Source organism: Tetranychus urticae, chromosome 2 (assembly GCF_039701765.1).
Source record: "Tetranychus urticae isolate SD_2017Ah chromosome 2, NJAU_TeUrti_SD_1.0, whole genome shotgun sequence".
In the NCBI taxonomy this organism is placed as follows: domain Eukaryota; kingdom Metazoa; phylum Arthropoda; class Arachnida; order Trombidiformes; family Tetranychidae; genus Tetranychus; species Tetranychus urticae.
In genome coordinates this window covers 4802357-4826982 of record NC_142959.1, presented here as the reverse complement: position 1 = coordinate 4826982, position 24626 = coordinate 4802357, and the positions used below count along the sequence as shown (strand labels likewise).

General features: G+C 31.6%; 3 protein-coding genes and 1 long non-coding RNA gene across 6 annotated transcripts; 2 read left to right on the top strand and 2 right to left on the bottom strand.

Moving 5' to 3' along the window:
* Positions 1-181: 181 nt before the first annotated feature.
* LOC107366363 (regulatory factor X 4) lies at positions 182-9418 on the bottom strand. Of its 2 annotated transcripts, none has more exons than XM_015933949.3 (13): positions 8773-9418; positions 8451-8656; positions 6177-6238; positions 5280-5357; positions 3483-3540; positions 3180-3392; positions 2865-3106; positions 2460-2773; positions 1373-1467; positions 1171-1288; positions 962-1105; positions 682-907; positions 182-605 (listed from the first exon to the last, which is right to left on the bottom strand). In XM_015933949.3, the coding sequence occupies exons 1-13, from the start codon at positions 9347-9349 to the stop codon at positions 287-289; spliced, it is 2652 nt and encodes an 883-aa protein (XP_015789435.3). In that variant the 5' UTR covers positions 9350-9418; the 3' UTR covers positions 182-286. The 2 variants fall into 2 exon arrangements, with proteins under 2 accessions (XP_015789435.3, XP_025017524.2); XM_025161756.2 differs by having other exon boundaries at positions 682-898; positions 8773-9416.
* Positions 9419-11011: 1593 nt separating this feature from the next.
* Positions 11012-17359, top strand: Tao (Serine/threonine-protein kinase Tao). 2 transcript variants are annotated; one of them, XR_001569631.3, is made up of 11 exons: positions 11012-11584; positions 12076-12223; positions 12334-12815; positions 12907-13080; positions 13147-13338; positions 13413-13721; positions 13969-14097; positions 14678-15310; positions 15747-15929; positions 16036-16329; positions 16503-17359. XR_001569631.3 is itself a non-coding variant. In XM_015933948.3 (10 exons), exons 1-10 carry the CDS (start codon positions 11390-11392, stop codon positions 16270-16272), a joined length of 2682 nt encoding a protein of 893 aa, XP_015789434.1. In that variant the 5' UTR covers positions 11012-11389; the 3' UTR covers positions 16273-17359. The 2 variants fall into 2 exon arrangements, 1 of the variants encoding a protein (XP_015789434.1); XM_015933948.3 differs by having other exon boundaries at positions 16036-17359.
* Positions 17360-17937: 578 nt separating this feature from the next.
* Positions 17938-19059, top strand: LOC107366365 (malate dehydrogenase, mitochondrial). The gene has a single exon (XM_015933951.2). The coding sequence runs from the start codon at positions 18066-18068 to the stop codon at positions 19011-19013; it is 948 nt and encodes a 315-aa protein (XP_015789437.1). The 5' UTR covers positions 17938-18065; the 3' UTR covers positions 19014-19059.
* Positions 19060-21078: 2019 nt separating this feature from the next.
* Positions 21079-21800, bottom strand: LOC112539308 (uncharacterized). The gene is made up of 2 exons (XR_003083058.2): positions 21531-21800; positions 21079-21459 (listed from the first exon to the last, which is right to left on the bottom strand). It is a non-coding gene; the product is annotated as an uncharacterized LOC112539308 (long non-coding RNA).
* Between the last annotated feature and the right edge of the window lie 2826 nt (positions 21801-24626).

Genomic DNA, 24626 nt, shown 5'->3' with positions numbered 1-24626 from the left:
AACAAGTGTGAAAACCTGACACACCTGTCCCCGATCATTATATTCAACTTTTCCCTAATCTTTTATCTCCTCGGCTTTGGGATGGACCAGCAAATATTCATCCACTCGTTCGTCTTCTTGTCCCATCTTTAAAACAAAGAGCAAAAAAATCTTGCTTCCAGAATCAACAAACAATTTGAAATTACAATATGCAAATAGACCAATAAGTTTAATTTATTTTAAAGCATAACACTGATTCAATAGTTTGAATAAGCAAATTTCATGAGTTGATTTACCTAAGATGTAATCAACAGAAATCAGTGTAAACCTCTGTTTTGAGATTTGGACAAAAGGTAAAGTTTACATCTTCAGTTACATGCGATGGTAAGTTAGATGATATCGATACTGATTCAACAGGTTCTGCTTGAATTTCGCCAATTGCAAAATTGTGTTCAACAATTTCAACAGCACCACAGCGAGAATAATTGTTTTCATTTGTCCGAGAAATTGCAGTGACATGGCCATGATAGTCACCAGAGCAGTTGAAGGATTTCCTTGGATCTTCATTGACTAAATGATTGTTCATATTGGCAGCCAAATGAGTACCATTTTCATGTATAAGATAACTGTGATATAAAATAGACAATTGATTAATTTCATATCCATGGTGATTTGAACAAATAATAGCTTCATTTGACATACCCTTGATAATAATGGTCAGCTGGAGGTGAATAATTACAGTTATCAGGCGATATAATATTTATACGATTAAATTCATGGCCATTCTTAACATTGGTCTGTTCAACTGGACGAAACTCATCAGATGTCCCAGCTGGTGAGTTGAATGAAACAGCCTCATTGGTATAATTTGGACAGTTTGTTGATGGGCAGCTCTCTTGATTATCTTCACTTGTTTCACCTAAAGTAACTGTTTTTGTTTTAAAATTGTATCACTGAATGCTTATTTCAATTTCATATTTACCCAGATAATTATCCTCCAAAGGTTGTGGTGGTAAATCAACGTTAATATTGGCCATCAATTCCATAATATATTCATCAATTTGACAATACTCCACGATATAGAGCAGATATTCATCAAAAAGAAGTCTGAGAAGATGAAAAGAACCTGATATAGAAAAAACAATAGATTAAATAAGACTGATTATTATAAAGATGGCTAATTTGACTCACCAAAGCTTGGAGCTGAATTGAGACTAAGCTCATGAATTATCCTGGATGCAAATGCCGACCATGTTGACAAGAATTGTTTTGAATTTTCCTTGAAAGTGTACCTCAAATTGTTGGAGTTCTTGAAATGAAAAAAGCATAAAATGAGCACAAAAAACACATCTAAATGGTGAAAGGAATGAAAAATTTTGAAAATAAAACTCACATTTATAATGCAATACTGTACAAGAGCATTTAGCCAGTCAAAATAAGTCTCAATTGGTGACTCTTCCTCCAACAATCGACCAAAATCTCGTAAAGCTAAAGTCAGAAAAAAAAGAGATTAAAAGGTTAAAAGGATTGAGCTCTTAAAATAGGATTGAAAACATTCAATGAACCATTACTGTCAACTTGAGATTAAAATAATAATCCTTTACCAGAGAAACATTGGCTTTTACAACAACAAATCCATTGAAATTGGTAAATATCACTATTGAAATTAATGAACGATTAACTAAAATCCAATCTGATTCTATATCCTTACTATACAATAGAGGCTTCACGCAATCTCCAAATGAGTTGACATTTTGTAATGTATTTAAATTAGATGAATACCAAATTGACATTTATATTGCTCTTGGTAACTTCATGAAAATGTGACTCAATCCTTGCTCATATATTCATAGGAATGTTTGAAACTCTCATTCAACTCATAAACTATCCGGGAACAAGAAAAAAAAGGATGAAAATAATTGTTAACAAAATGGTAAAAGCACAAAAGATGAAATAGACAAACAACTGTTAAAGGGTTTGGGAGCTTGTGTCTAAACATTTACGGTGCGATCAGGAAGACAAGGAAACAGAAAAGGATAAAAGCAAATTATCAGTTAATGAAAAGGATGGTGAGAGGAAGAATGATTATAAAGATGATCAAGATGATCATTGGAATGCTTGTTGGTAATTGAAACAAGAATCTGTTTGCCGTAATAGTTGACAAATGTATTTGGATGAAACAATTAACTAGAATCAAAAGAAAAGAATTGGAAAGAAAACAAGAAAATTTTCAAAACGATAAAAGACTGAGGCCTAAAAGGATAGGTAAAACTGTCAACAGACACATTTTATATTGTCAATTGTATGCAAATTATTCAGAAGAAGACAATTTAAGGCATTCTTGGTTTTCGTCTAAATTTAGCAATAAAATTGCTACAAATCTTTACAACAATCAGACTAAATTGTGTGTTATATGTTTTGTTCAATTGCTTCAATATCATGTTTAGATGTTAAAAGATGTCAATGTGTTGCCTTTTTACCTGTAATGATGAAGTCCAAATTGATGTTATTTATTGATTCATTTCTGTGTGAACTTTGAATTGCTTCTCGAGTAATTAAATCAATTGACAATGATCTCCAATCACAGATCATTTGAGGAGTTACATCGCCATTATTTACAACCATTCTAGCTGCTTGGATAAGATGAGAGATTGAAGTTTGTCGTCGTAATAAATTACCAAGATGTCGAGAGAGGTCAATTTTGATTGATTTAAGTGTATCGGGTAAATTGTATAAAGCAACCTTAAGCCAACATCCAAATTCTTGAGTAAATTTTCTTATAATTTGAGTTAAACTGTAAAAAAGATGAGAAAGGTTGAATAAGGTTGAGGTTAATTAAGACAGACCATTTGAGTAACATGAGATGAGATGAGTTGAGGCTTTACCTGTCAGGGAAGGTTTGAAGAGCTGATGGAAGCAAAACACTGGCCATACATTTGTACAATATGGAGTCACATATACCAATTAGATTGATGAATGCATTGGAGGTTAATATTGATGTTAGATGAGTAGGAATCCCTTGCCAAAAGTAGAGGACAAATGTTTGAATCTCATCAAAATTGGCTCTAATAACTGTATCCAAAATGCGTTGACAATGAGTTCGATACATCATAATAAAGGTTTCCGTCTAAGAACCCAAAAAAACCCAAAAATTAAAGTAAATCATCAAATAAAGTAAAACAATGAAGCAATTGATTTACCTTTGCATTGTCCAAATTAGAAGGTAATTTCAAGTTATTTGGTGTTGGAAATTCAGGTAAAACGGTTCCAACTCGATTACGATTATTTGAATTACTTGGATTGGTATTGCCATTTGGCCCGTGATTTAGATTAACATTGTTATTTGGAGATAAATTTTGCATTGAACTGCCATTGTTGATATTTGAATGTGAATTCACTTGACTTGGGTTAGACTTTTTTTATACGAAAAATTGAAAACCAAGAAATCAAATTAAATCAAATGTTGACTTCAGCAATTAATCGGATGAAAACATTTTACTTACTAGACTTTTGTTGCCATTCAAGTTATCAGAGACTCGAGATGAATCAGGTAAATTATTGCTGTAAGTTGAGTATAATAGAGGAAGAAGGTTATAAAATTAAATGTAAAATCAATCATTTAAGGAAACTGGAGTAAGTTTAAGGTTGGTTAAAGGTAAGCTTTTTCAATGTATATCAACAATTTGGGAAGTTGATTCCTATTGTCAGTGTAATATGAGATTGAATGACAATCTATTTAGCCTTTTTCAATGTGAATATAGACATTAAATATTGTGTTAAAAAGTATCCGGTTTATAATTTTCAGTCATCTGTGTATTTAGTTGGTTACAGTGGTTAAATTGTTGTTGAAAATACAATTGAAAGCACAATTACAATACAAATGTAATTGTATAACATTGACTAAAGATGTTAACATTTTATAAAACCCGAAACAAGACAGAAATGTTAAAAAATGAAATTGAACCAAATTGTTTGTTTTGTATTTTGACTGATGTCGAGGTAAATTGCTGTTAATAATCAATGAAACTGCGATCAAAATGAAAAACAAAAATAAAAGCAAAATTTCAATAACAATGAAAACAGCAAATCTCTGTATCTTTTTATATCAAATGAAAGGCTAAAGTGAAGATCACAAAAGGTCACCAATAAGGTCATTGAGTTGATGAAATGTCGTGAGAAAGTGACGATTAATATACTTAATAGACACGTTGACAAGACCTTAGTCTCAATCTCTCAACCTCTTACAACCCAAACAATCAGAGACATTATTTAACATGGATAACAATCAACCAAAACAAGATTGAAAAGCGCTTGAAAAAAGGGCAAAAATGTTTGCTTCACGTGTCGAAGTTGAAGTTGTTGAACAAAAATCGAAGTGTGTTCAACAATACAATAATCATTCCTATATTAAACACTAATCATACGGTTAAACAAGTAATAATCGGATAATCAATCGCCTTAAATGTAAATCCATCTCATTATAATCAAGTTTGAACACGCGTTTAAACGTGCATTTCATTTCCCATTTTCATTGACAATGTAATATGAAATAACCAATTATAATGGTTGATATATTGACAAGATTATCTGGAAACTGATTCATGGCTTAATTCCTTTGATTCAAACAGCAAATTGGAAAATTGAAAGAGTTAATTGTTGAATAAAAATGAGAGAAAAAGATTTTTTTTTCAATTTCTTTCCATGATAACAATCCAATGAACAGCAAATGAAATTGATAAGATGAATTTTCCGTCTCTTGGAGTTGATACTCCAAGCGAATGATTCCTGAATCTCATGTTATTATATAATAAAGAAATTCTTATCTCTAGAATTATTATTGTTGTTGGAATATCAATTTTCAAATGTCACATTCTTGACTGATTCATTATTGAGATTGTCAAATGAAAATATGCTTTTTTACATCACAATCACAAATGGTAAAACATTTTGAAACACATTTTGAAATTGCTTCTATAACTTGTTGTTTTTCATGGTAAATGAAATTAATTTTGTTTGCTTTTCATGAATTTGTTTTCCTGTTCAACGAGAAAATATTTTTTTAAAAAACATCTTTTCCAATAAAAGCTTGGACATTATTCCCAAATTGTTTTCATCATTCAACTCATTCTGATCAATCTGATTTATAGGTACATTTATCAGATATTTTTGCCTCAGATTCTTGGCTCAGATTTTCATTATAACTCTGATTCTTATCATTCTTAGGGTTGGATATTATTTTTGGTTAACCAAAGGTTATTAATTTTTCCATGTTTATTAATTTTTAATGGATCGTTATTTACCTTGTAATTGCTTTCTTTGAATAAGCCAGTTGATAATAAGTTGAATTTTCACGAACAGCAATTCCATAATAATGATACCTGTTAATTGAATACATTAGATAATTAGCTTTAAAACCTTAAACATGATTAGGTTAATCACATTGGCTTTTACAACTCATTTGTATTTCATGTTAATGCTCTTTAGTGGGTCAATCATATTAATTATCATTTCCTGGAATTAATCATTCTTAGCTACCTGAGAGACTTTAATCCTTATTCTGTTTCAAATCTCATTGAATATTGATGTTGAGGAAAAAAATTTATTGTGAAACTGTTGCATTGGATTGGACTGATGAACTGGTCAATGAATTAAAATTAGAAATGATTTTGTTATTAATAAAACAATATCCGTAGCAACCTGTTGCTTGATCAACATTAACTCAAATAGATTGGGTCTAAAATTATAATTCAATTAATCCACCTTTCCATGGGAAAGCCTTAAAGAAACGACTGTATTGTATTCAGAATTTATTTTTATTTTATTTCTCTTCCATTGTATTGTGATTAATGCTTATTGATATTGACCCTTTTAATCTAACTTTTGACCAAAGGAAAGAGTAATCATTACGATAATCAGTGGAATCAAAGTAAATCTTTTAGTATAACAAATGACGAGAATGGTTTGGGTACAGAATAGGAAGAAAGTCCATTTTTGTTGAACCAACAACAGATTGGTTTTGTTTATTTAACCATCATTTAGTGGCTATTTTGGATTATTTAATGTTGTCACTTTGACCATTTAAGTGATATATACTAATGGGTCAGTTGGGTTAGTTTAAGGTCTTTCAATCAATTAAAATAAATCAAAGATTGTTGTAACAATTGGAAGGAAAAGTAAATATTTATATCAAATCTTACCTTGATTGTCCTCGAGTCCCAAGTCGACGGGTAGTTAGTTGAGGGAATTGTTGACGAATGATCTGTTTAAATTGGTAGATCGATATGTGAGGTAAATTACAAATTGCAACAATTAAAATGAAACAACTCATTAATGTAAAACAATTTGAAAAAGACACAATTGTCACATTTATGCATAAATTGACACACATTGACACAAATGGACAAAAGACGGGTAAAAATGAATTTCATTCAAGTTTAGACTCTATTGGTTTGTAAAGGCATAAAAACTGTGTCCATTTGTGCGATTCAAAAGTTTCTCTCATCAATAGTTTTCGAGAAAATCGAGTTCGAAGTTGAAACTTTGATCGCTTTTTGCACAATTAGAGAAGCAGATTTTCGCACGAAATGCATGTTGGCTGATTTAACTTTGGATGATTAACCAGAAAACCCACTTATTTCGAGAAATAAAATCTTCTGTTTCCTTTAAAACAAGTAACTTCGATTTTCATTTAAAGTGACCGCATTCTGTACCCGTGAGAGTTAGAGACCTTAAACTTATTATCTGTCGATAAAAATTGATGGTACATATTATGGTGCGAATACTTTTTCCAATTTGACAACAGTTCTCTTGATTTTGGCTATTGGTCTGAAAACTTTGAGTTTCGATATTTCGAGAATGGCATCACCTATGTTCATTATTTTTTTACCAAACATTAGCTTGCACTATAGACTATAATAAACTGTAATACAAATTATTCAAGATCCTGCAGAAAAATCGTAGCATTGTTTTATTATCCATGATACTTATGTTGTTAGACTTGAGCTTAATGCATAAAGTTAAATGGTTTCTCAAACACAAATGTGTTAGAAAGATCTCCATCATTCATTATTGATACAAATACTGAAAAATAAATGAGCAAAAACGGGTAAAAATGAATTTCTTTGAGCTATGAACTCTGTTGGTTTGTAAGGACATTGCAACTGAGTCCATTAGTGCGATTTAAAAGTTTCTATGACCGAAAGTTTACGAGAAAATCGAGTTTAAAGTTGAAACTTCGATCGCTTTTTGTACGATAATGGAAGTAGATGTTTTCATGAAACTCATTTTGCTAATGTGAATTGCAATTATCAACCATAAAATGCACTTATTTTGAAAAATAAAATTTTCTGTTCGAAATAAAATCGATAAGTTCGAATTTCATTTAAAGCGACTTATTTCTGTGACCGTAAAATTTAGAGATCTGAAACTTATTTATTGATACTTATAAATTGATGGTACACATCTTGACTTTAATATTTTTTTCGATTTATTGTTAGTTCTCTTCATTTTGGCCATTGGCCTTAAAACTTTGAGGTTAAATATCTCGAGACTGGTAGCACCTAAAATTATGATTCTTTGACCAAACATTAGATCATGTAATGGACTATAATTCATTCAAATTTTAGATGGTTGAAGAAACTACGAATAAAGTTATAATGTTGTATTAGTTAGGTTACCAGATTTGATATCAGATTAACAAAGATAACTGGTTACTTATGAGGTGTCAGAAGAATATTCATTATAAGATGAATTGGTTCAGATATTTCGGTTTCTAGTAAAATTATATTATAACCCATAACAAGATCTAATTTCTGATCAAAGAATCATGATTTTGGGTGCTACCATTCTCGAGATATTTAGCCTAAAAATTTTAAGGCCAATTGCCAAAATCAAGAGAACTATCACCAAATCGAAAAAAATATTAAAGTCAAGATGTGTATCATCAAATTTTATAGCCTGAAAATAAGTTTCAGATCTCTAAATTTTACGGTCACAGAAATAAGTCGCTTTAAATGAAATTCGAACTTATCGATTTTATTTCGAACAGAAAATTTTATTTCTCGAAATAAGGACATTTTATGGTTGATAATTGCAATTCACATTAGCAAAATGAGTTTCATGAAAACATCTACTTCCATTATCGTACAAAAAGCGATCGAAGTTTCAACTTTAAACTCGATTTTCTCGAAAACTATTGGTCATAGAAACTTTTAAATTGTACTAATGGACTCAGTTTTAATGTCCCTGCAAACCGACAGCCTTTAAATTCGAAGGAAACTTATTTTTACCCGTTTTTACTCGTTTGTTTTTAGGTATTTGTGTCAACTTGTGCATAAATGTGAAAATAGTGTTAATTGAGTCTTTTAGTAACAACCAAAACATCTTTCTTCAACATTAAACCCTTTGTTTTCACTTTGACATCTATTTAGTTGATTATTTAGCTAAATTATTTGAATTGTTGTACAACTTACCTTCCCAAAGCTTGCTGCATTGACTGGTTGTATACAGTTTCGAGCACAAAAATCAACATAATGCATGTAAAGTGCGCTTCTAGGAATACAAACACCTTCAGCAATCTCATAGTTTTCCTCTAACCAAAGCAACGTTGCCGGAGTTGAATGTGGTCTCAATGAGGATCGATTTGGAGTCAATTGTTGATGTTTCATTTCGATAGTGGCTTAAATAACAATCAGAAATAAGAGGATAATCAATTGTAAATCGCAAAAACACCGAAAAACAAGTTAAAAAACAAACAAATGCAACAAAGATGCAAAGGTAACAAAATGTTTTTACCTAATGAATGGTTCCGTTTACCATCAAGTGTACTATGAATAACATTTGAATTGCGGTGATGATTATGATGATGTTGATGGTTAACATTCAGACGAGATTGATAGACACCAGTTGTTGTTGTTGTACTTTCATAACCATAGTCAACCACAGTTGAATCAGCATCTCGAAGGATTGAATAACTTGTATGATGATGATGATGATGGTTATGATGAGAGTGGTGAGAATGGTGATCAATTTGATTTCTATTGCTTCCATTGCCACCGCGATTACTTCCAACACCAGTACCATTGCCATTATTAATACCATTTTCATTACCATTTTTACAGCCATTGCTTGACCCAATGGAGTTGATCATATTGTCCTGTTGCTGCTTCCCTTGAAGGTTCAACGGATCATCTTCACTATTGGTATTATGGTTACTACAAGGATTATCATTGTTGTAAATCTCGTAAACAGCTTCTGATCCATGAGTTGGCTGATCATTTGATTCATTCCAGTGACTATCAATCAAATTACTCTTTGGTGAAGACAAACAAGACGATGACGATGCTGGCATATTAATATTGATACTCATCATCCCAATAGCACTAATCACTTTAAATGTTCAAGTTAGCTTTCAAATTAGCAGCCAAGTTGATTCAATTCCCTTCAAATGATCACTATAGACATTGATTGTCATTCCCTAGTCTCAGTAACTGTGCAAACTCCATCAGATATTTATCAATACACTTTCCCTTTCATTGGCCTTTTCAAATCTTTCAAGGCGTAACAAACCTTTACCATTGGATTATATTATACCTGTTCGAACCCGCCTTTTATTATTATCATCACAATTATAATAGAAGCACCAAGAAGCTCATCTTCATCAATATCATCAGAATAATCATGATTGGAAAGCTAAACTTGGAAACAAAATAATCAGTCAAAATTAGAAATTATTGGAAATATTTTGGTAAATAAATTTCTTCTAATTATCTTTACCATTTCTGGTTGTTTCTGGTTGCTATTTATTGTAATATTATATCAGTAATGATATTGGAATAACTGATTCTGATGATCACATGTTTCAGCTGAAAATTTGATCAGAAATTTCAATTTACCCAAACCAGTTAATACGTTTGTATCAGTTTTGAGCTTTCAATATTTCAGTTTTATTTTTCCGCTCTTCTCTTTATTATAACTCATATTTATTGTAATAATTTAGCTTTTTGTTATATTATTAATTCCCTTTGATTATTCACCTTATATCAACCTTTCGACATATGTATCTTGTCAATGGTTATAACCTTAATATTTAAACCTCAACATTTGACCTTTCTAACCTGGATTTAACAGAGCGTAAACTTATTTAAAATGACAATTCAAATCAACCAAAAGCAAAGGTAAACATTAGGCCTGAATATGTAAACTCATTACTTTGTATTATTGATATTTTGCCATTATTATCAATGCTATTAGTTTATTATGCTTTTAATCCAAAATAATTTCTGTTTCTCTTGCAATTTTGTATTATTTATAAAATGATAATCTAGTCAACTGGCTTAACCTTAGTCTTTGCTACTTTTATCATGGATTACATTTATAACCAGGGCTTTTCACATTTTATGCCTTTCGTCTATCTTATGTATATGCTTTTAGGCATAAAAGATAAACCTAAGAAAAGTCCATTGATTTTCAATGGGAAAAATTATCAACAAGATTGGTCAAAAAAAAGGCGACTATCTTTTATTTAGGACAGATTAAGGCTGATAAAATTGAAAAAAGAAAGAGAAAAGAAAGGGAAAAGATAGACGAAAGGCATAAAATTTATGCCTTTTTGATTAAAAAATGATTTAATGCCTTTTGAAAAGCCCTGTTTATAACCATTCAACTGTGTTGGATGATTTTGGCTTAGCAATTTCATCCCAATTGTTGCTATTAAAATTAGTAACGTTTTGTTTTATCACAATTTTTCCAATGGAGTTGATAATTGGTTATCGACTAATTGATGAGAAAAGTCATTTTTTATTTTCGATATCTTTGCATAATTTTATAATCTTTTTGTCATTTTGTTTTGTTTCATAATCGTGTTTTGTATTCTTATATTGATTAGATTTTAACTAATTTTTACAATTAGTAAATTGTTAAAGAAATCGAGTTAACCGCTTTACAAGGTGATAATTTCTTGCGTCAGTAGGTGGCAGTGTTGCAATTTGTTCGATTGAATTTTGTATTTGGGATTGAGAGGTAATAGAGAGAGAGAGAAGAGGAATACAAATAATTGAGATGATTTCAGATCCTCTCTAGTTTTTGAATCAATTGATCTTCTAATTGTAAATTTATTGTAAAATGGTTTAAATTAATTAACCAACCTTGAAATGATGTTTCAGTGATAATCTTAAATTCTTATTACCTGTGTTTCACTGGATAATCTCTCAGATAGCTAGTGTTTTCTCTCTCTCTCTTCCCCTTCTTTTTCTCTCTTCATTTCAATCTCTTTCTCTCTTTTCTCTATTTTTCTTTTATTTTTTTTCTCTCTCTCTCTCCTTCTCCTTCTTCTTGTATTCTCTCACATCTTCTCCTTCTGTTTTACTCTTTACTTCCACTCATCGTTTCTTCGTTGTGTATTGATATAGCCATGCATTCGTACAAATTGATCAAGGATCCAGAGATTGCTTCTCTATTTGACAAAGAAGATCCAGAGAAATATTTCACCGATCTGAGAGAGATTGGGCATGGAAGCTTTGGAGCTGTCTATTATGCTCGTTGTACAGTTAATAATGAAGTTGTGGCCATCAAAAAGATGTCATTCACCGGTAAACAGTCCGCCGAGGTTAGTAGATATATTGAATTTAATACCTTTGAGAAAATATTTTTAGGATGACGAGGAGGGAAGTCGAAATGCCAGAAAAGAAGGAAGAAGTGATTAAAGGATAGTTCCAAAGTTAACATGAAGGAGGAATGTAAAGGTTTTCAACAACACTCTATTTCAGTGTACCCTGAAGACAGACTGCATCATCCAACATTACCATCATAACAGCATCCCGAATCCCGTTTATACAATTACCATTTGTTACTTCTACTATCACCTTCCCTGAAGGCCACCACCGTCATCATCTTTCTCTTCGCCTTCTTCCTCTTTCAATCTTCATTTGCCTTCTCACTCGCTCTTATAAAACACTCATTATTTGTTGTTTCTTTCGCTCTAACTCTCGCATGCCTCCACACCCAATGTATTTGTTGTGTTAATTGGTTAATTCCTTTTTCTCGCTCTCTTTCTATCTTTTCTCTTTCTTCTTTCTTTCTACTCTATGCTGGTTACAGAAATGGCAAGACATCATTAAGGAGGTCAAGTTTTTAGTCAATTTGAACCATAAAAACTGTATAGAATATAAGGGTTGTTATCTAAAGGACCATACTGCATGGCTAGTTATGGAATATTGTCTTGGATCTGCATCCGATATTATCGAAGGTATTTTGATGAATGATTATTTCATTTGCATCAGTAGTCTGATTCTCTTATTAGTTTCATTTAATTTTGGTTCAATCGAATTAATTAACATTTCTACATTCGGCTTTCAGTCCACAAAAAGCCATTAAAAGAAGAGGAAATTGCTGCCATATGTCATGATGCACTACAAGGATTGGAATATCTTCATAGTTTAGGTCGAATACATCGAGATGTGAAAGCAGGTAACATCCTTTTAACCGAGGATGGCACGGTTAAACTTGCCGACTTCGGATCTTCATCAATGACTTGTCCAGCAAATTCATTCGTTGGATCACCTTACTGGATGGCACCTGAAGTCATCCTCGCCATGGATGAAGGCCAGTACGATGGTAAAGTTGACGTCTGGTCCCTTGGAATCACCTGCATTGAACTTGCTGAAAGAAAACCGCCATACTTTAACATGAATGCAATGAGTGCCTTATACCACATCGCTCAGAACGATTCACCTAGTTTAAGCTCTCACTCTGAGTGGTCTGATATATTCCGAAATTTTGTTGACTCTTGTCTTCAAAAAAATCCTTATGATAGACCTACCTCATCTCAAATGCTTAAAGTAAGTAACAAGGCAACTTAATACATGTTTTCAAGTTCTTTGTTTGTACGATCAACAAATTAATTTAATGAAATCTTACTTATTTTTTTAGCATGGCTATATCACACGTACCAGATCTGGGACTGTTATATATGATCTGATCAATAGGACAAAGGCTGCTGTAAGAGAACTAGACAATCTGAATTATCGACGCATGAAAAAAATTCTCATGATTGAAAATCAAGAACTGGAAAGAGCTGGAAGTGAAATTGAAGGAGATTCAACGGTACTTTTTAAATTTATCTTTAATCATTAACTTTAGATTACTAATATTTTAATTTTTGTTATTTAGGAGGATGATCAATTAGGAGATAGTAGTAAAAGCAATAGTATTGCCAGTCAACAAAGTGAAGGCATCAGTACCGGCAGTCATAGTAGTAGTAATTGTAGTCTTCCAATCAATTTCGAAAACAATGACTTGCACAAAAGGTCACTTTCCACGAGACGTCAAAGCAGTAGCAACATGAGTCGTATCAGCCCTTCGGTGAGTTCATTTCCCAACCGTATTTCAAACAATATCTCATTAATGCCTTTTCTCATTTTTGTTTTATTACCCAGAACTCCTCTGCAAGCTTGAATAGTACCGAACTTGGTGCTAATAATTTCGCAACTCTTAGGACAACATCAATAGTTAGTCGTCAAATAAAAGAGCACGAGGAAGAAAATCAAATGTATGAACAGCTCAGTGGCTACAAGAGGATGAGAAGGCAACACCAAAAAGCTATCCTACAGTTGGAAGTTAAGTGTCGACAAGAGCTGGAAGAACATAAGACTAAACTTGAAAAAGAATATGAAAGTCTTTTAACTCAATTCAGTAAAGACTTGGAGAAATTACAGAATAAACATCAAAAAGAACTCCAGAAAAAGGTAATTTTGATACAATTTTATCTTCAAATATTTTAGAAAAGCTATTGATGCCGTAAATATGCTTTATTTTTTATAATTACTTTCTTTCTATTCATTTTATTGCTATTAACTTATTTGACTATCTTCATAGTCGAGTCAAATGATATCTTTTATTTCTCTTTGAACCATCTTATCGGTTTATTTTTGTGTTTAACTCTTTGTTGCTAATAATTTTAATTTCTTGATTTTTTATTTCCTTCGTATAAAGTCAAAACACAATCTAGATTGTGAAAATAGATTAAGCAAAGCCATAAAACAACAACAGGAAGAGGAGAGAAAACGATTACTACAACAACAAAAGAACGAGAATAAATATATAAAAGAAAAACTTGAATTGGTAAGTAAAGTTTTCAATTATTCGCTACTGGATTGTTTTTAATTATCTTAATTTGAATTTACGTATATTTTTTACTTCAGGTGCTAGTATTTGCCATGAATTAAGTTCCTTCGACAGTTTAATACATTTTTCACTTAATCCGCTAACATAAATTCCAAAGACTTTTTTAATAATCATTGCAATATCATAAACTTGCAGCCATTATTCCTTTAATTTTTAGTACGTTTATTAGTTAGTTATTAAAATAATTTATATTTGAGTGGAGTTTGATTCCTTAGAAATTCATTAGTTTTTCCATCCAGAACCAATCCTGATGTACTTTAACAATATCTGATTAATATCACTTTTGACTTTTACTTGATTCATGATTTTATTTGTAATTATTACTCGATTCTGAGTAAGCTCAATGCTTAGCTCCATTATCATCTTTTTTCTGATTAAATAAATTTAATCGGTATTGGTAACATTTTTAGTTTGTTCTTTTCAGTTTTAGCTTTAATCATCATGGAAATGAAAGTTTTGACATTTCAGTTTAACATTAATGTGGTTCCATTTTAAAACTATTGATTTTCTCTTGCAGGAATTTGCCAATAATCCAGAATCGTTGAAGAAACATAAAGAAAGCCTCCAACGAGCTCAAGCTTCTAATCTCAGATCACTAGAGCAAAGTCAATTGGAGCATTTCAGGTCGGAAATTCGAAAGTTCCAAAGGAGAAAACTGGTTCAATATCATGAATTAGAAAGAGATTTACTTCGAGAAGAGTTGAACAAACGCCAACATCAACTTGAAGAAGCTCATGCCATGTTACTTCGACATTATGAGATATCGGTTGAACTTGAATATCGTCAACAAAGAGCGATTCATCAACTGAGAGATGACCAGATCAGGAAAAGACATCAAACTGAATTAGCCAATCAACAAGAGTACAATCAACGAAGGCTATCTGAATTGTCAAAGAAGCATGCCTTAGAACTGAAACAACAGCCGAAAAGTTTGAAGCAAAAGGAATTGCAAATACGTCGTCAATTTAGGGAAACATGTAAAACTCAGACACGTCAATATAAAGTATGGAAAGCTCACGTGTTGGCATCCACACCCAAAGAAGAGCAGAAAAATGTAATCAAAAAGTTAAAAGAGGAACAAATGAGAAAACTTGCCATTTTAGGTGAACAATATGAACAAAGTATTGCAGAAATGCTTCAAAAACAATCGGTAAGTGTTATTTATATTTTTCATAATTTGCTAAGAACGTATCAATTGCACCTTAACCATTAATATTTATTATTTTTGTGTCGATATTCATCTGTATAAGAAAGATTTTGCTATTTTAGGCTGTTTTTCATTTGAGTAATGAAAACAATGACTTAATTGAGCTGATAACTATTGTGTTATAAAAAATTTTCCCTTTTTCTTCTCCATCTGTCAAAAAAGGCTTAACAATAAATTAACTAATACATGTAACACATCTACCAACATCAAATATTTGTAACCTTATTTTCATTAAGACTCATAATTGACATTTTAATTACGTTCTCAATGTTTTCCACTTCATGTGCAAACAAGCCTTCGATTCTTTTTTTAAACCTAGTAAATTCATCATCGATTTTTGTTAATCCATATTAATATTTTTCTTTCTTTATTCCCTTAGATAAGGTTAGATGAATCTCAGGAAACTGAAGCTCGTCAATTAAAAGACCACCTTCAACAAGAACTTGAATTATTGATCGCATTTCAAAGTAAAATCAGAATGCAAACAGAAGCACAACGAAATAGAGAAAAAAGAGAATTAGAAGAACGAGTTTCCCATCGGAGAGCTTTACTAGAGCAAAAGGTAAGTGACATCATCATGTTTGTTGTTTTCAATTTAAGCTTCATGTATCTTCATGTTTCACATAAACTTAATTGAACCATATAATCTTCCTTTTTTAACCATTTAGATGGAATTGGAAAAACACCGATTTCAAGAAGAACGGAATGAAAGGCAAAGACTTTTAACTGAAAGACAAGCCCAAGAAATTCAAACTTTCGACGAAGAAACTGCAAGACTTGGTCTAAACTCACTTGCCATTGTCGAAGCCAGTGAATCATTGCGTGATGATAGCTCAGTGACTGGCAGCATGCTTAGTTTGGCTCACAGCAATAGCGCTAGTTCTTTTACTCATGCTGCCCTATGACCCATCAAATCGTTCCTATTTTAGGAACTAGGATAAACTTCACAAAGATTGAAAAATGTACAGAAAAAACTACGATCTTTGGAATATCATCTTTTGCAATCAAATCCGAAGACTTTTCTGATGCTTCCTATCTATTCTAAATATCCTATCTTTAAAACTTTTTCTTTTCATCTTCTCTGTCTCATAATTTCCTAACCCACATTCTTTCATAAAAACCCTTCTTTCGACAGGAATTGCGTAGATAATTACTACTCGCTCCAGGAATTTACCATACTGTTAATATACTTGTATATGAAAGATAATAGAAATGAAATCATCTGGGATATTGATGATTTTTCTCTACCACAAACCTTATTACACCATGGCCAAATTATCTGTTTAATCTTTATTCTATGAGATGAAAAAAGTGATCAAGACGTTGGAGTATTATGTAAGCTTCGCCGGTCAGAAAAGATTGGACGGATTTCCAGGAAAAAAACATCAAATGCTACAAAAATTCAAGAAACAAGAAAGGATTCAGATAATGAAGCTGCGAAAAAGAGTTTAAAGCTTAAGTGAGATAGGAAATGATGATATTGGTGATAATTTTAATAATTCATATGATGGTGATTATTATAGCTATGGATCGAGAATTTCATTCAACTTAGGTTCAATTTACATAACTAATGGTAAATGTGATCATCAGGTGAACTGGAAATTTAAATTGGTTAAAAGCAACAAAGTGTCTAAAGGCGATTGAATTTTGAAAGATGTTTACTGATCAAGTGCAATGATTTCGTTGCTGTTGAGAGCGAAACAAAATCCTCACATATTAGGTACATGGCGAGATGACATCAAAATGGATTAACTAACATAAAAAATCAAAACTCAAAAGGAAAGAATAATTGACAAACTTTTGCGCTGTTAACACCACATTTTTTGATGAATAAGTTATCATATTCAATGAGAAATAACGAAAATGATACATTTATTTGATGATAATTTTTTCTTCCTTTTTTCATTACTTTTTAAATAATTGTAAACTGTAAAATTAATTGCGATGCTATAATAAGACATAAATTATTTGTCTCAGAAATTTAAACACAAATTTTCCATCAGCTCAAAAATTTCATTCAAAAATCGTTTCAGTTTATGTTGGAATTTATTCAATTCAGTTAACTCAAAAGCCTGCTTAATATCGACTTTCTTGAACAATTAACTGAGAGATGTTTCCACAAAACGAAATACTAATTAATAGTTGAGTTATTCAAAAGTGTTCATTCAATTAAATGTTTCGAATGATTCGAGGTTAATGAGGTTCTAGTTGACTCAGGCTTCCCTTTCAGCTGCCAAAACGGACAGAACTGTATTTTCGCTGTATTTTGAATGATCAAATCTTGTTAAAATATCAATGATTGAGTTTTCTGGCTTTTCTGAACAATTCATTAATGTTATCTGCAGACTAAATTTTTTATCGTCGGATAAATCTTATGATGGAAACAACTTATAGAGAGAAACTTATACAAGATTTTTTGGTTGAGTGTGAGAGCAACTGGAAAAATTTTTAATTGAAAAATTTAATGAAAGCAATTAAATAAATTATTAATAATAGATCTGAAAATTTAGGATTAAAGAGATTTCGCTAATCAGCTATAAAAGGTAGCTCCATCTGCTGTTACATAATGAAAAGCTTAAAAATTCCCACTGAGAGTCATCATTATTGAAGGTGACATTTTCATCTGTTAATTTAATTTATCCTTAGTCCTCATCTCTTATTGTGTTTTTGTTTTAATTTTATTAAATTTTACTTAAAAATGTTGAAAGCTAAAGTCGCTGTTCTTGGTGCTAGCGGTGGAATAGGCCAACCATTATCTCTACTCTTGAAAAGAAGTAAATTAATCAGCCACCTTAGTTTATATGATGTAGCCAATACTCCTGGTGTAGCTGCTGATCTTAGCCATATCAACTCTAGAGCCAAAGTTACTGGACATTTAGGACCAGAACAACTTGGAGAGGCTCTTCAAGGATCTGATGTAGTATTGATTCCTGCTGGTGTTCCCAGAAAACCCGGTATGACCCGTGACGATCTTTTCAATACCAATGCATCAATTGTACGGGACTTGGTAGCTGCTTGTGCTCAAAATTGCCCCAAGGCTTTAATTGGGGTGATTTCTAATCCAGTCAACTCTACCATACCCATTGCTGCTGAAGTTTTGAAAAAAGCGGGTACCTACGATCCAGCTCGTTTGTTTGGAGTTACAACCTTAGACGTGGTCAGAGCCAATACTTTTGTAGCCGAGGCTAAGGGACTCGATCCAGTTACAACAAATGTACCGGTTATTGGAGGTCATGCTGGTATCACCATTATTCCACTTTTATCTCGAGTGACTCCTTCAGTTAGTTTTGACAAGGATCACATTGATGCACTGACTAAACGAATCCAAGACGCCGGAACTGAGGTAGTCAAAGCTAAAGCTGGAGCTGGATCTGCAACTTTATCAATGGCTTTCGCTGCTGCCCGTTTCGCCTTCTCTCTTTTGGATGGCTTAGCTGGAAAACCTGATGTTGTCGAATGTGCTTACGTACAATCCGACCTTACTGATGCATCTTATTTCGCCACTCCAGTTCATCTAGGCAAAAACGGTTTGGTCAAAAATCTGGGTCTAGGTCAATTGTCTGCTTATGAAGAAGATCTTGTTAAAGCTGCCATCCCTGAACTCAAAGCTAGCATAAAAAAGGGCCAAGAATTTGTTACTAAGTAAATTGAACGTATTTAAAAAATAAATTAAGCAATGAATTTAAACTGAAGTGAAATTGTAGATCATTTCCATTCAAATTCAGATTGATTAGAATCATCTTTTGAGTAACCCGGTTAAATTCATCCGTTCATGATACAATTCCTCAGCTAAAAACAATCGAAACAGAAAAATTTCCCGACTTTTCATCTTTTTGGTTTTCAGTGGTTAAGCAACCAAAATAATTTGATTATACAGATCAGTCTACGATAATTATGATTCAAACTGATTGTGTTAGGAGCCAAAATTAGTGTAACAATGTATCTTTAGGCAGCTTTAGGCTTATTTGTTTTGTCTCAGACCTTTACAACTTGTCATTGTAATGTAATACCCATTAATTGTTATTATTTATTGATAGTATGCAATCCTAAATTCAACTTTGAATTTTGGTCAAAACTGATTTGTTGGTTCAACAATTAAAAAATATTTTACTTGTTTTCCATTTCTCTTTCTTTAAAATGATATTTGGCTATTTCATCCAACAGTTTACCCTTAACGAGAGCCGGCATCTCAGCGAAATTAAATCTGGTTAAACGATGATTATTGACTGTTTAAGTTAATTTTGAAAACAAATCATGAAAGTAATCGACTTCTGCTTTCAACGTAAATTGATGGAAATGAGAAAAGTTAAAAAAGCTGTTGACAATTGATTAACCAGTGAACATCAAATAAAAGCGTTGAGTACAGTTAATCACCATTCCAGCTATCTTGAATATTTAAGTTTAACTATTACCTGTTGTTCATTGCTTCATCATTACCATACAGTTGTTTATTGGTTAATTTAGAGAGCTGATTGTCTAATTTAACTGATCCACTTGATGAATCTATTCAAATATAAACTAATTTATATATTAATAGAGTTAACTCTTTCATTTTCTGAAAACAAAAGCCCATTAGTTAAGGTTATTTTGACTCTAAAATATACGCAAATTGGAAGCTTGGTGATGTTATTAAATGAGAAATAAGTGGACAAATGTTGGTTAAAGAAATGAAAACAATGATTTAAAAATCGATACGCTTTGCTTTTCTTTTGTCACTAATTATGTTTTTATGATAATGAATTGAGAGTTAAATTAAGGTGTGATTTGTGTAATCAGTTGTCAAATAAAGTGAAAAAACGGTCTCAAATTTGTGTTTTAAATACGTTAACAATTAGGTAAATAATAAGGTAAAAGGTTATAATATAATATTCATAATATTTCAACATATTGTAACTGTAGCAAGTTAACACAGTAAAATTGAATGCAAATATTTCGTCTATAATCAGAATCAAATCAGTTTAAATCGACACTTCGCTTACATGTTAAATTGTGAATAACTTAAACGATATAAACAAAAGGTTAAGAGACGACAGCTAAAAATAATTATTAATCAGTAAAATTGGTTGAGTTTAAGCCCATCAGTAACCGATAACAATACAATAATATCATAATAGAGTACAAAAAGGTTTAGTTCAAGAGTTGAACCTCAATGAAACTAGATTCAGTAATGAATCGGTTGATAACTTTCGCTCCCTTCCAATAATCAAAGATTATCAACCTTAGACGATTGACAGTTGATTTCCAATTGATGATATTAAATATAAAAAATCATAGCAAAAACCTCTTTTCATCGTTAAATGATTTCTTATTTTTTTCTTCACCAATTTTGCACTTCTACTCCTTAAATGTCAGTAAAAAAAGTAAAAGTAATGACAAAATTAAATCAAGTAAAAAGGGTAGTTACCTGGAGAGGAAAAAGATTTTCAAATGACTACTAGTTGTGAAGGTAATTTATCCGATTTTAGCAATTGCTTGAATAAGGGACAAGATTTCAATGCAACAGTTCAACTAACTGAACCTGTGTGCATCAAATTGTGAGCTCAAATATTGATAACCTTTGTCTATATTTGTGATTAGCTGAGTTGAACAATAATCAAATCGAGGATTGGATTGAAAGAGATTACTGGCAGCATTTAAAATCAATTGATGGCTCAGAGATTTGCGGTTCAGTATTTTTTTGGCACTAGATGAATGTAACTTTATCCCGATAATAACGTTGAATTTTAGCTTATTTATTGAGGTGAGAGTACGATTTGTAACGGGCTGGGCTGATTTTAAGCAGATTGTCAATCTAAAATTGTGACTGTCGATAATGGTTAATTAATGTATGCTAATACACTTTATAATTTGTTACACTTTGTTCTGGTTGTGATACTTTTGGTTGAGCCATGAGACAATCCATTGATTATGGTCAAATAGGATTCAATCAATTGACCAGTTGAGTCCAAATGTATAGCGAAAAATTGACCAAAATAAAGGAACCAAGAAGACTAAATTAAAGTAAAAAAATTCGTAGCTCATTTGAATCCATTACGAATATTATTATGTGATCCGGTTGAGTTCCTTTGAAACATTATGTCAGCTCTCACCAACTGGAAATAAGCATCAAAAACAGTTAAACTGTCTTCCTTACTCTCTTTCTTTCTTCTTTCTCTCTATTTACCTATCTATATCAACAATTATCACAATTTACAGGTTAAAATTGATGTTTTCTACCTCGTCAATCAGGTAAGCGAGCAGATGAATAAAGATACATTACACACAACAAGCATATATGAACATTTTTATGCTTTACAGTATTTATCCAAAACAGATATTTTTCTTTTTTAGCCATTCCAATCGTTCATCTTGATTTGATCCTTTTAACCATCCCTTGCCATAATCACATAAATAAATCACAAATTGTCAAATAATCAACATTGAAATTAATATTAAACGTTATCAAAGTAAACAATCGCAATCAAACTCAACAAGAATACCGTTAGATGGCGTTTAAGATACCAGTTTTAGTTGGTGAGCGAAATTTGAAAAAAACCTGAAAAAGCGCTGAAGAGAGTAAAGTAAAGTGAGGTCAAAAAGAGGAAAGTAAGACGAGCGGGGAAAGAAGAGAAAGAAGAGAAAGAAGAAACAGAAGAAGACGAAAGAGTAGGAGGAGAAGGTAAAGGTAAACATTTTTTCGGCAAAAGCGTTTCGTTCATTAGGCATTTCAGCCTTTCAAAGTGAACATTGAACACAACATTTTGATCCGTTTGATTTTTTTCACTAACATCATCACAATCAATCTGTATTCATAGTGACCAATGAACGGATTTTGATTACTTGTTGATATAAAATAAATTACGTGCAACAACATGTATAAATGAAAGCGTCTTAAGAAGCAAATGTAACAATGCAAATCGGATAAATATCTATGTTAAAATTTAGTGATTTTGTAAATTGTAAAGTGAATTGTCATTGATTGAAAAAACATTGATGATTATTTAAAGGTAAATTTTATTGAATATTTTGTGATCATCTTTAAACAGTGAAACATCTCAACTTGTTTACAAACGGCCAACATTATGGACATGAGAGTTAAAAAAAGTGTCACCAATGGTTGATATCTCAGCTGTTTGTTGATAATCAAACTTGAAATAAACCAACTACATAAAGGTTAAATCAAGTGGCGAGATTAAATCAAACGGAGAAAAGGTTCAATCTCACAAAAATCAAGTGTCATACAATCAAATTGTGTCAATTTACAAAATGTTTGACCGTTATAATAAACCGTTCCAACGGAGTTTAAATTTAACCAAACATTATCATCGGAATAATATATTTATAAAAATGTCATCTCTATCAACTCCATTGATATATTTGTTAACATTTGGCCTGTTAATACCATTAACAGCATCCCAAGCACCTTCAACTCTTGCCTCAGGTAAACATTGATTCCTAAATTCATAATAATATCTAATGATGAACATGATGAACATGACAATTAGCGTTTTGTTTTGACTCGTTTACATTTCAAAATTTACTTCCTTCCTTTCAATTTTGATACAAATTTTGTAAATATTTAACTCGTGTAACTCGTTGTCATTAAGCCGTCCAGTCTGTACAAGTATTAAATGATTGTAACTAAAAGATTCCGTGATCAGGCCGATTGCCGTGATTTATCCAATGATCCTGAAGATGAACATAAAATTGAAAATGGACAATTAAATTAGTGGAAAGCAGTAAGGCTCAAGATGTTAAGCCATTTAGATGGCATTTAAATGATAAATACATACTTGATTGAAGAATGGAAATGAAAATGAAAGTTTCTACAATTGAAATAGCGTGATCAAATTAATTTGGACAATCCTTATTAACCGTTAAAGATGGAAAGTTAAACCATCACAATTAACCCGCAAGGTTGACTTCCTACCTTAACCTAGCCTGTAAACAATTGCGAAAAAAGGACAATTTAATAGTCGGAATTAAAGAGTAATTTCAATTTCAATTCAGTCTCTCTTTCCATCGATGATCCAATAATTAAAAAATGATGAAGAAATGAAAATATCATCAGCAACTTTGATTCCTGACAACCGTTAAAAGACATCAAGTTATATTTGGATTTTCAATTGAAAATTATCTTAACCCGTAATTTCCTTGTAAATGGTATTTCAGTTTAATTTTGTGACAACCAGATTATAATTATACAATTATAATTACCATTCAGTTGATAATATTAACACCATACAATGCTGTGATAAATCACTTTCCTGGCTTCATTTAGCTTCAATAACTGATACAATTTTCATGTTTTCATTTCACTCATTAAACTTCTGTGTTAAAGTGATTACAGTTTTTTAAGGTTGGTTAAGAGGAACGATGAATTGTCCAGTAAAATGAGTTGTAATTGACCGTTTGAAAGATTAATGTAATTTTCAATAGAGTAAAACACGAACACAAGAAATGTCAGGTAAAGAAGGAGAAAAAAATGAATAAAAATGTCATCTTGATCACTTCCGAGAATCCGTTTTGTCTTCAAAAAATCAAATGAGCTCAATGAGTGTAACTAAAAAGGTAGAAGTGAAGGAAGAAAGGTTAAGATGAGAGCAATAGTTCATCTTCATCTTCATAACCATCATTATCATGTTAACCTCGTCACCCATCACTTTATCGGGTCGTACGCTATTAGCCTGAAAGATCAACTGGGACAGAGTCACATACATTTAAAAGCATCCAATTTACATTCATTGTGATTCTCATATTAACCGGTTAAACATTATTTTGTATTTCCAATGGTTAACTTGATTCCAATGTTGGACTTGAAGATGACTTTGAACATGATATTTTGATGAATTGTCTGAATAATTAAAGATAGAAAAGATAATTAGAGAAAAATCAAAATCAAATTTGAAAGGAGTGACAAATTGAAAGCAAACATGTTACATTTATTGGTTAATCGGGTTTCGATTGGGTTGACCTGTTGGATTCTGGAAAAGAAGAGTTATTTTTAATCAAATGTTAAATTGAAATTGGTGCTTATCATGCTACCGGTTACCAGAATTCATCTTAAATAAACATAAAGCTCATTCGTTACTAATCGAGTTGTCCTGTTCAACCCTAATCATACATTGTAACCAGCTAACTGAAATTTTTCAACCTTTCTGAACCTCTTCTTTTCTCGTTCATGCTTTGATTAGTGGCTTAATATGAAATAATGTTAATGACGATAAGATCGGAAACATTCAATAAAATGATCAATAAGATGCAGCTTTGAATCAAACTG

What these genes read in the sequence shown, in the direction of transcription:
- LOC107366363 (XM_015933949.3), bottom strand. Translation starts at nt 9,349, where the DNA reads ATGATGAGTATCAATATTAATATGCCAGCATCGTCATCGTCTTGTTTG. An exon ending in CTTCAAACCTTCCCTGACAG is followed by an intron (nt 2,774 to 2,864) that starts GTAAAGCCTCAA and finishes TCTTTTTTACAG; the next exon opens with TTTAACTCAAATTATAAGAA. An exon ending in TACAGTATTGCATTATAAAT is followed by an intron (nt 1,289 to 1,372) that starts GTGAGTTTTATT and finishes TTTCATTTCAAG; the next exon opens with AACTCCAACAATTTGAGGTA.
- Tao (XM_015933948.3), top strand. Translation starts at nt 11,390, where the DNA reads ATGCATTCGTACAAATTGATCAAGGATCCAGAGATTGCTTCTCTATTT. An exon ending in TGCATCCGATATTATCGAAG is followed by an intron (nt 12,224 to 12,333) that starts GTATTTTGATGA and finishes TTCGGCTTTCAG; the next exon opens with TCCACAAAAAGCCATTAAAA. An exon ending in TGAGTCGTATCAGCCCTTCG is followed by an intron (nt 13,339 to 13,412) that starts GTGAGTTCATTT and finishes TTTATTACCCAG; the next exon opens with AACTCCTCTGCAAGCTTGAA.
- LOC107366365 (XM_015933951.2), top strand. Translation starts at nt 18,066, where the DNA reads ATGTTGAAAGCTAAAGTCGCTGTTCTTGGTGCTAGCGGTGGAATAGGC.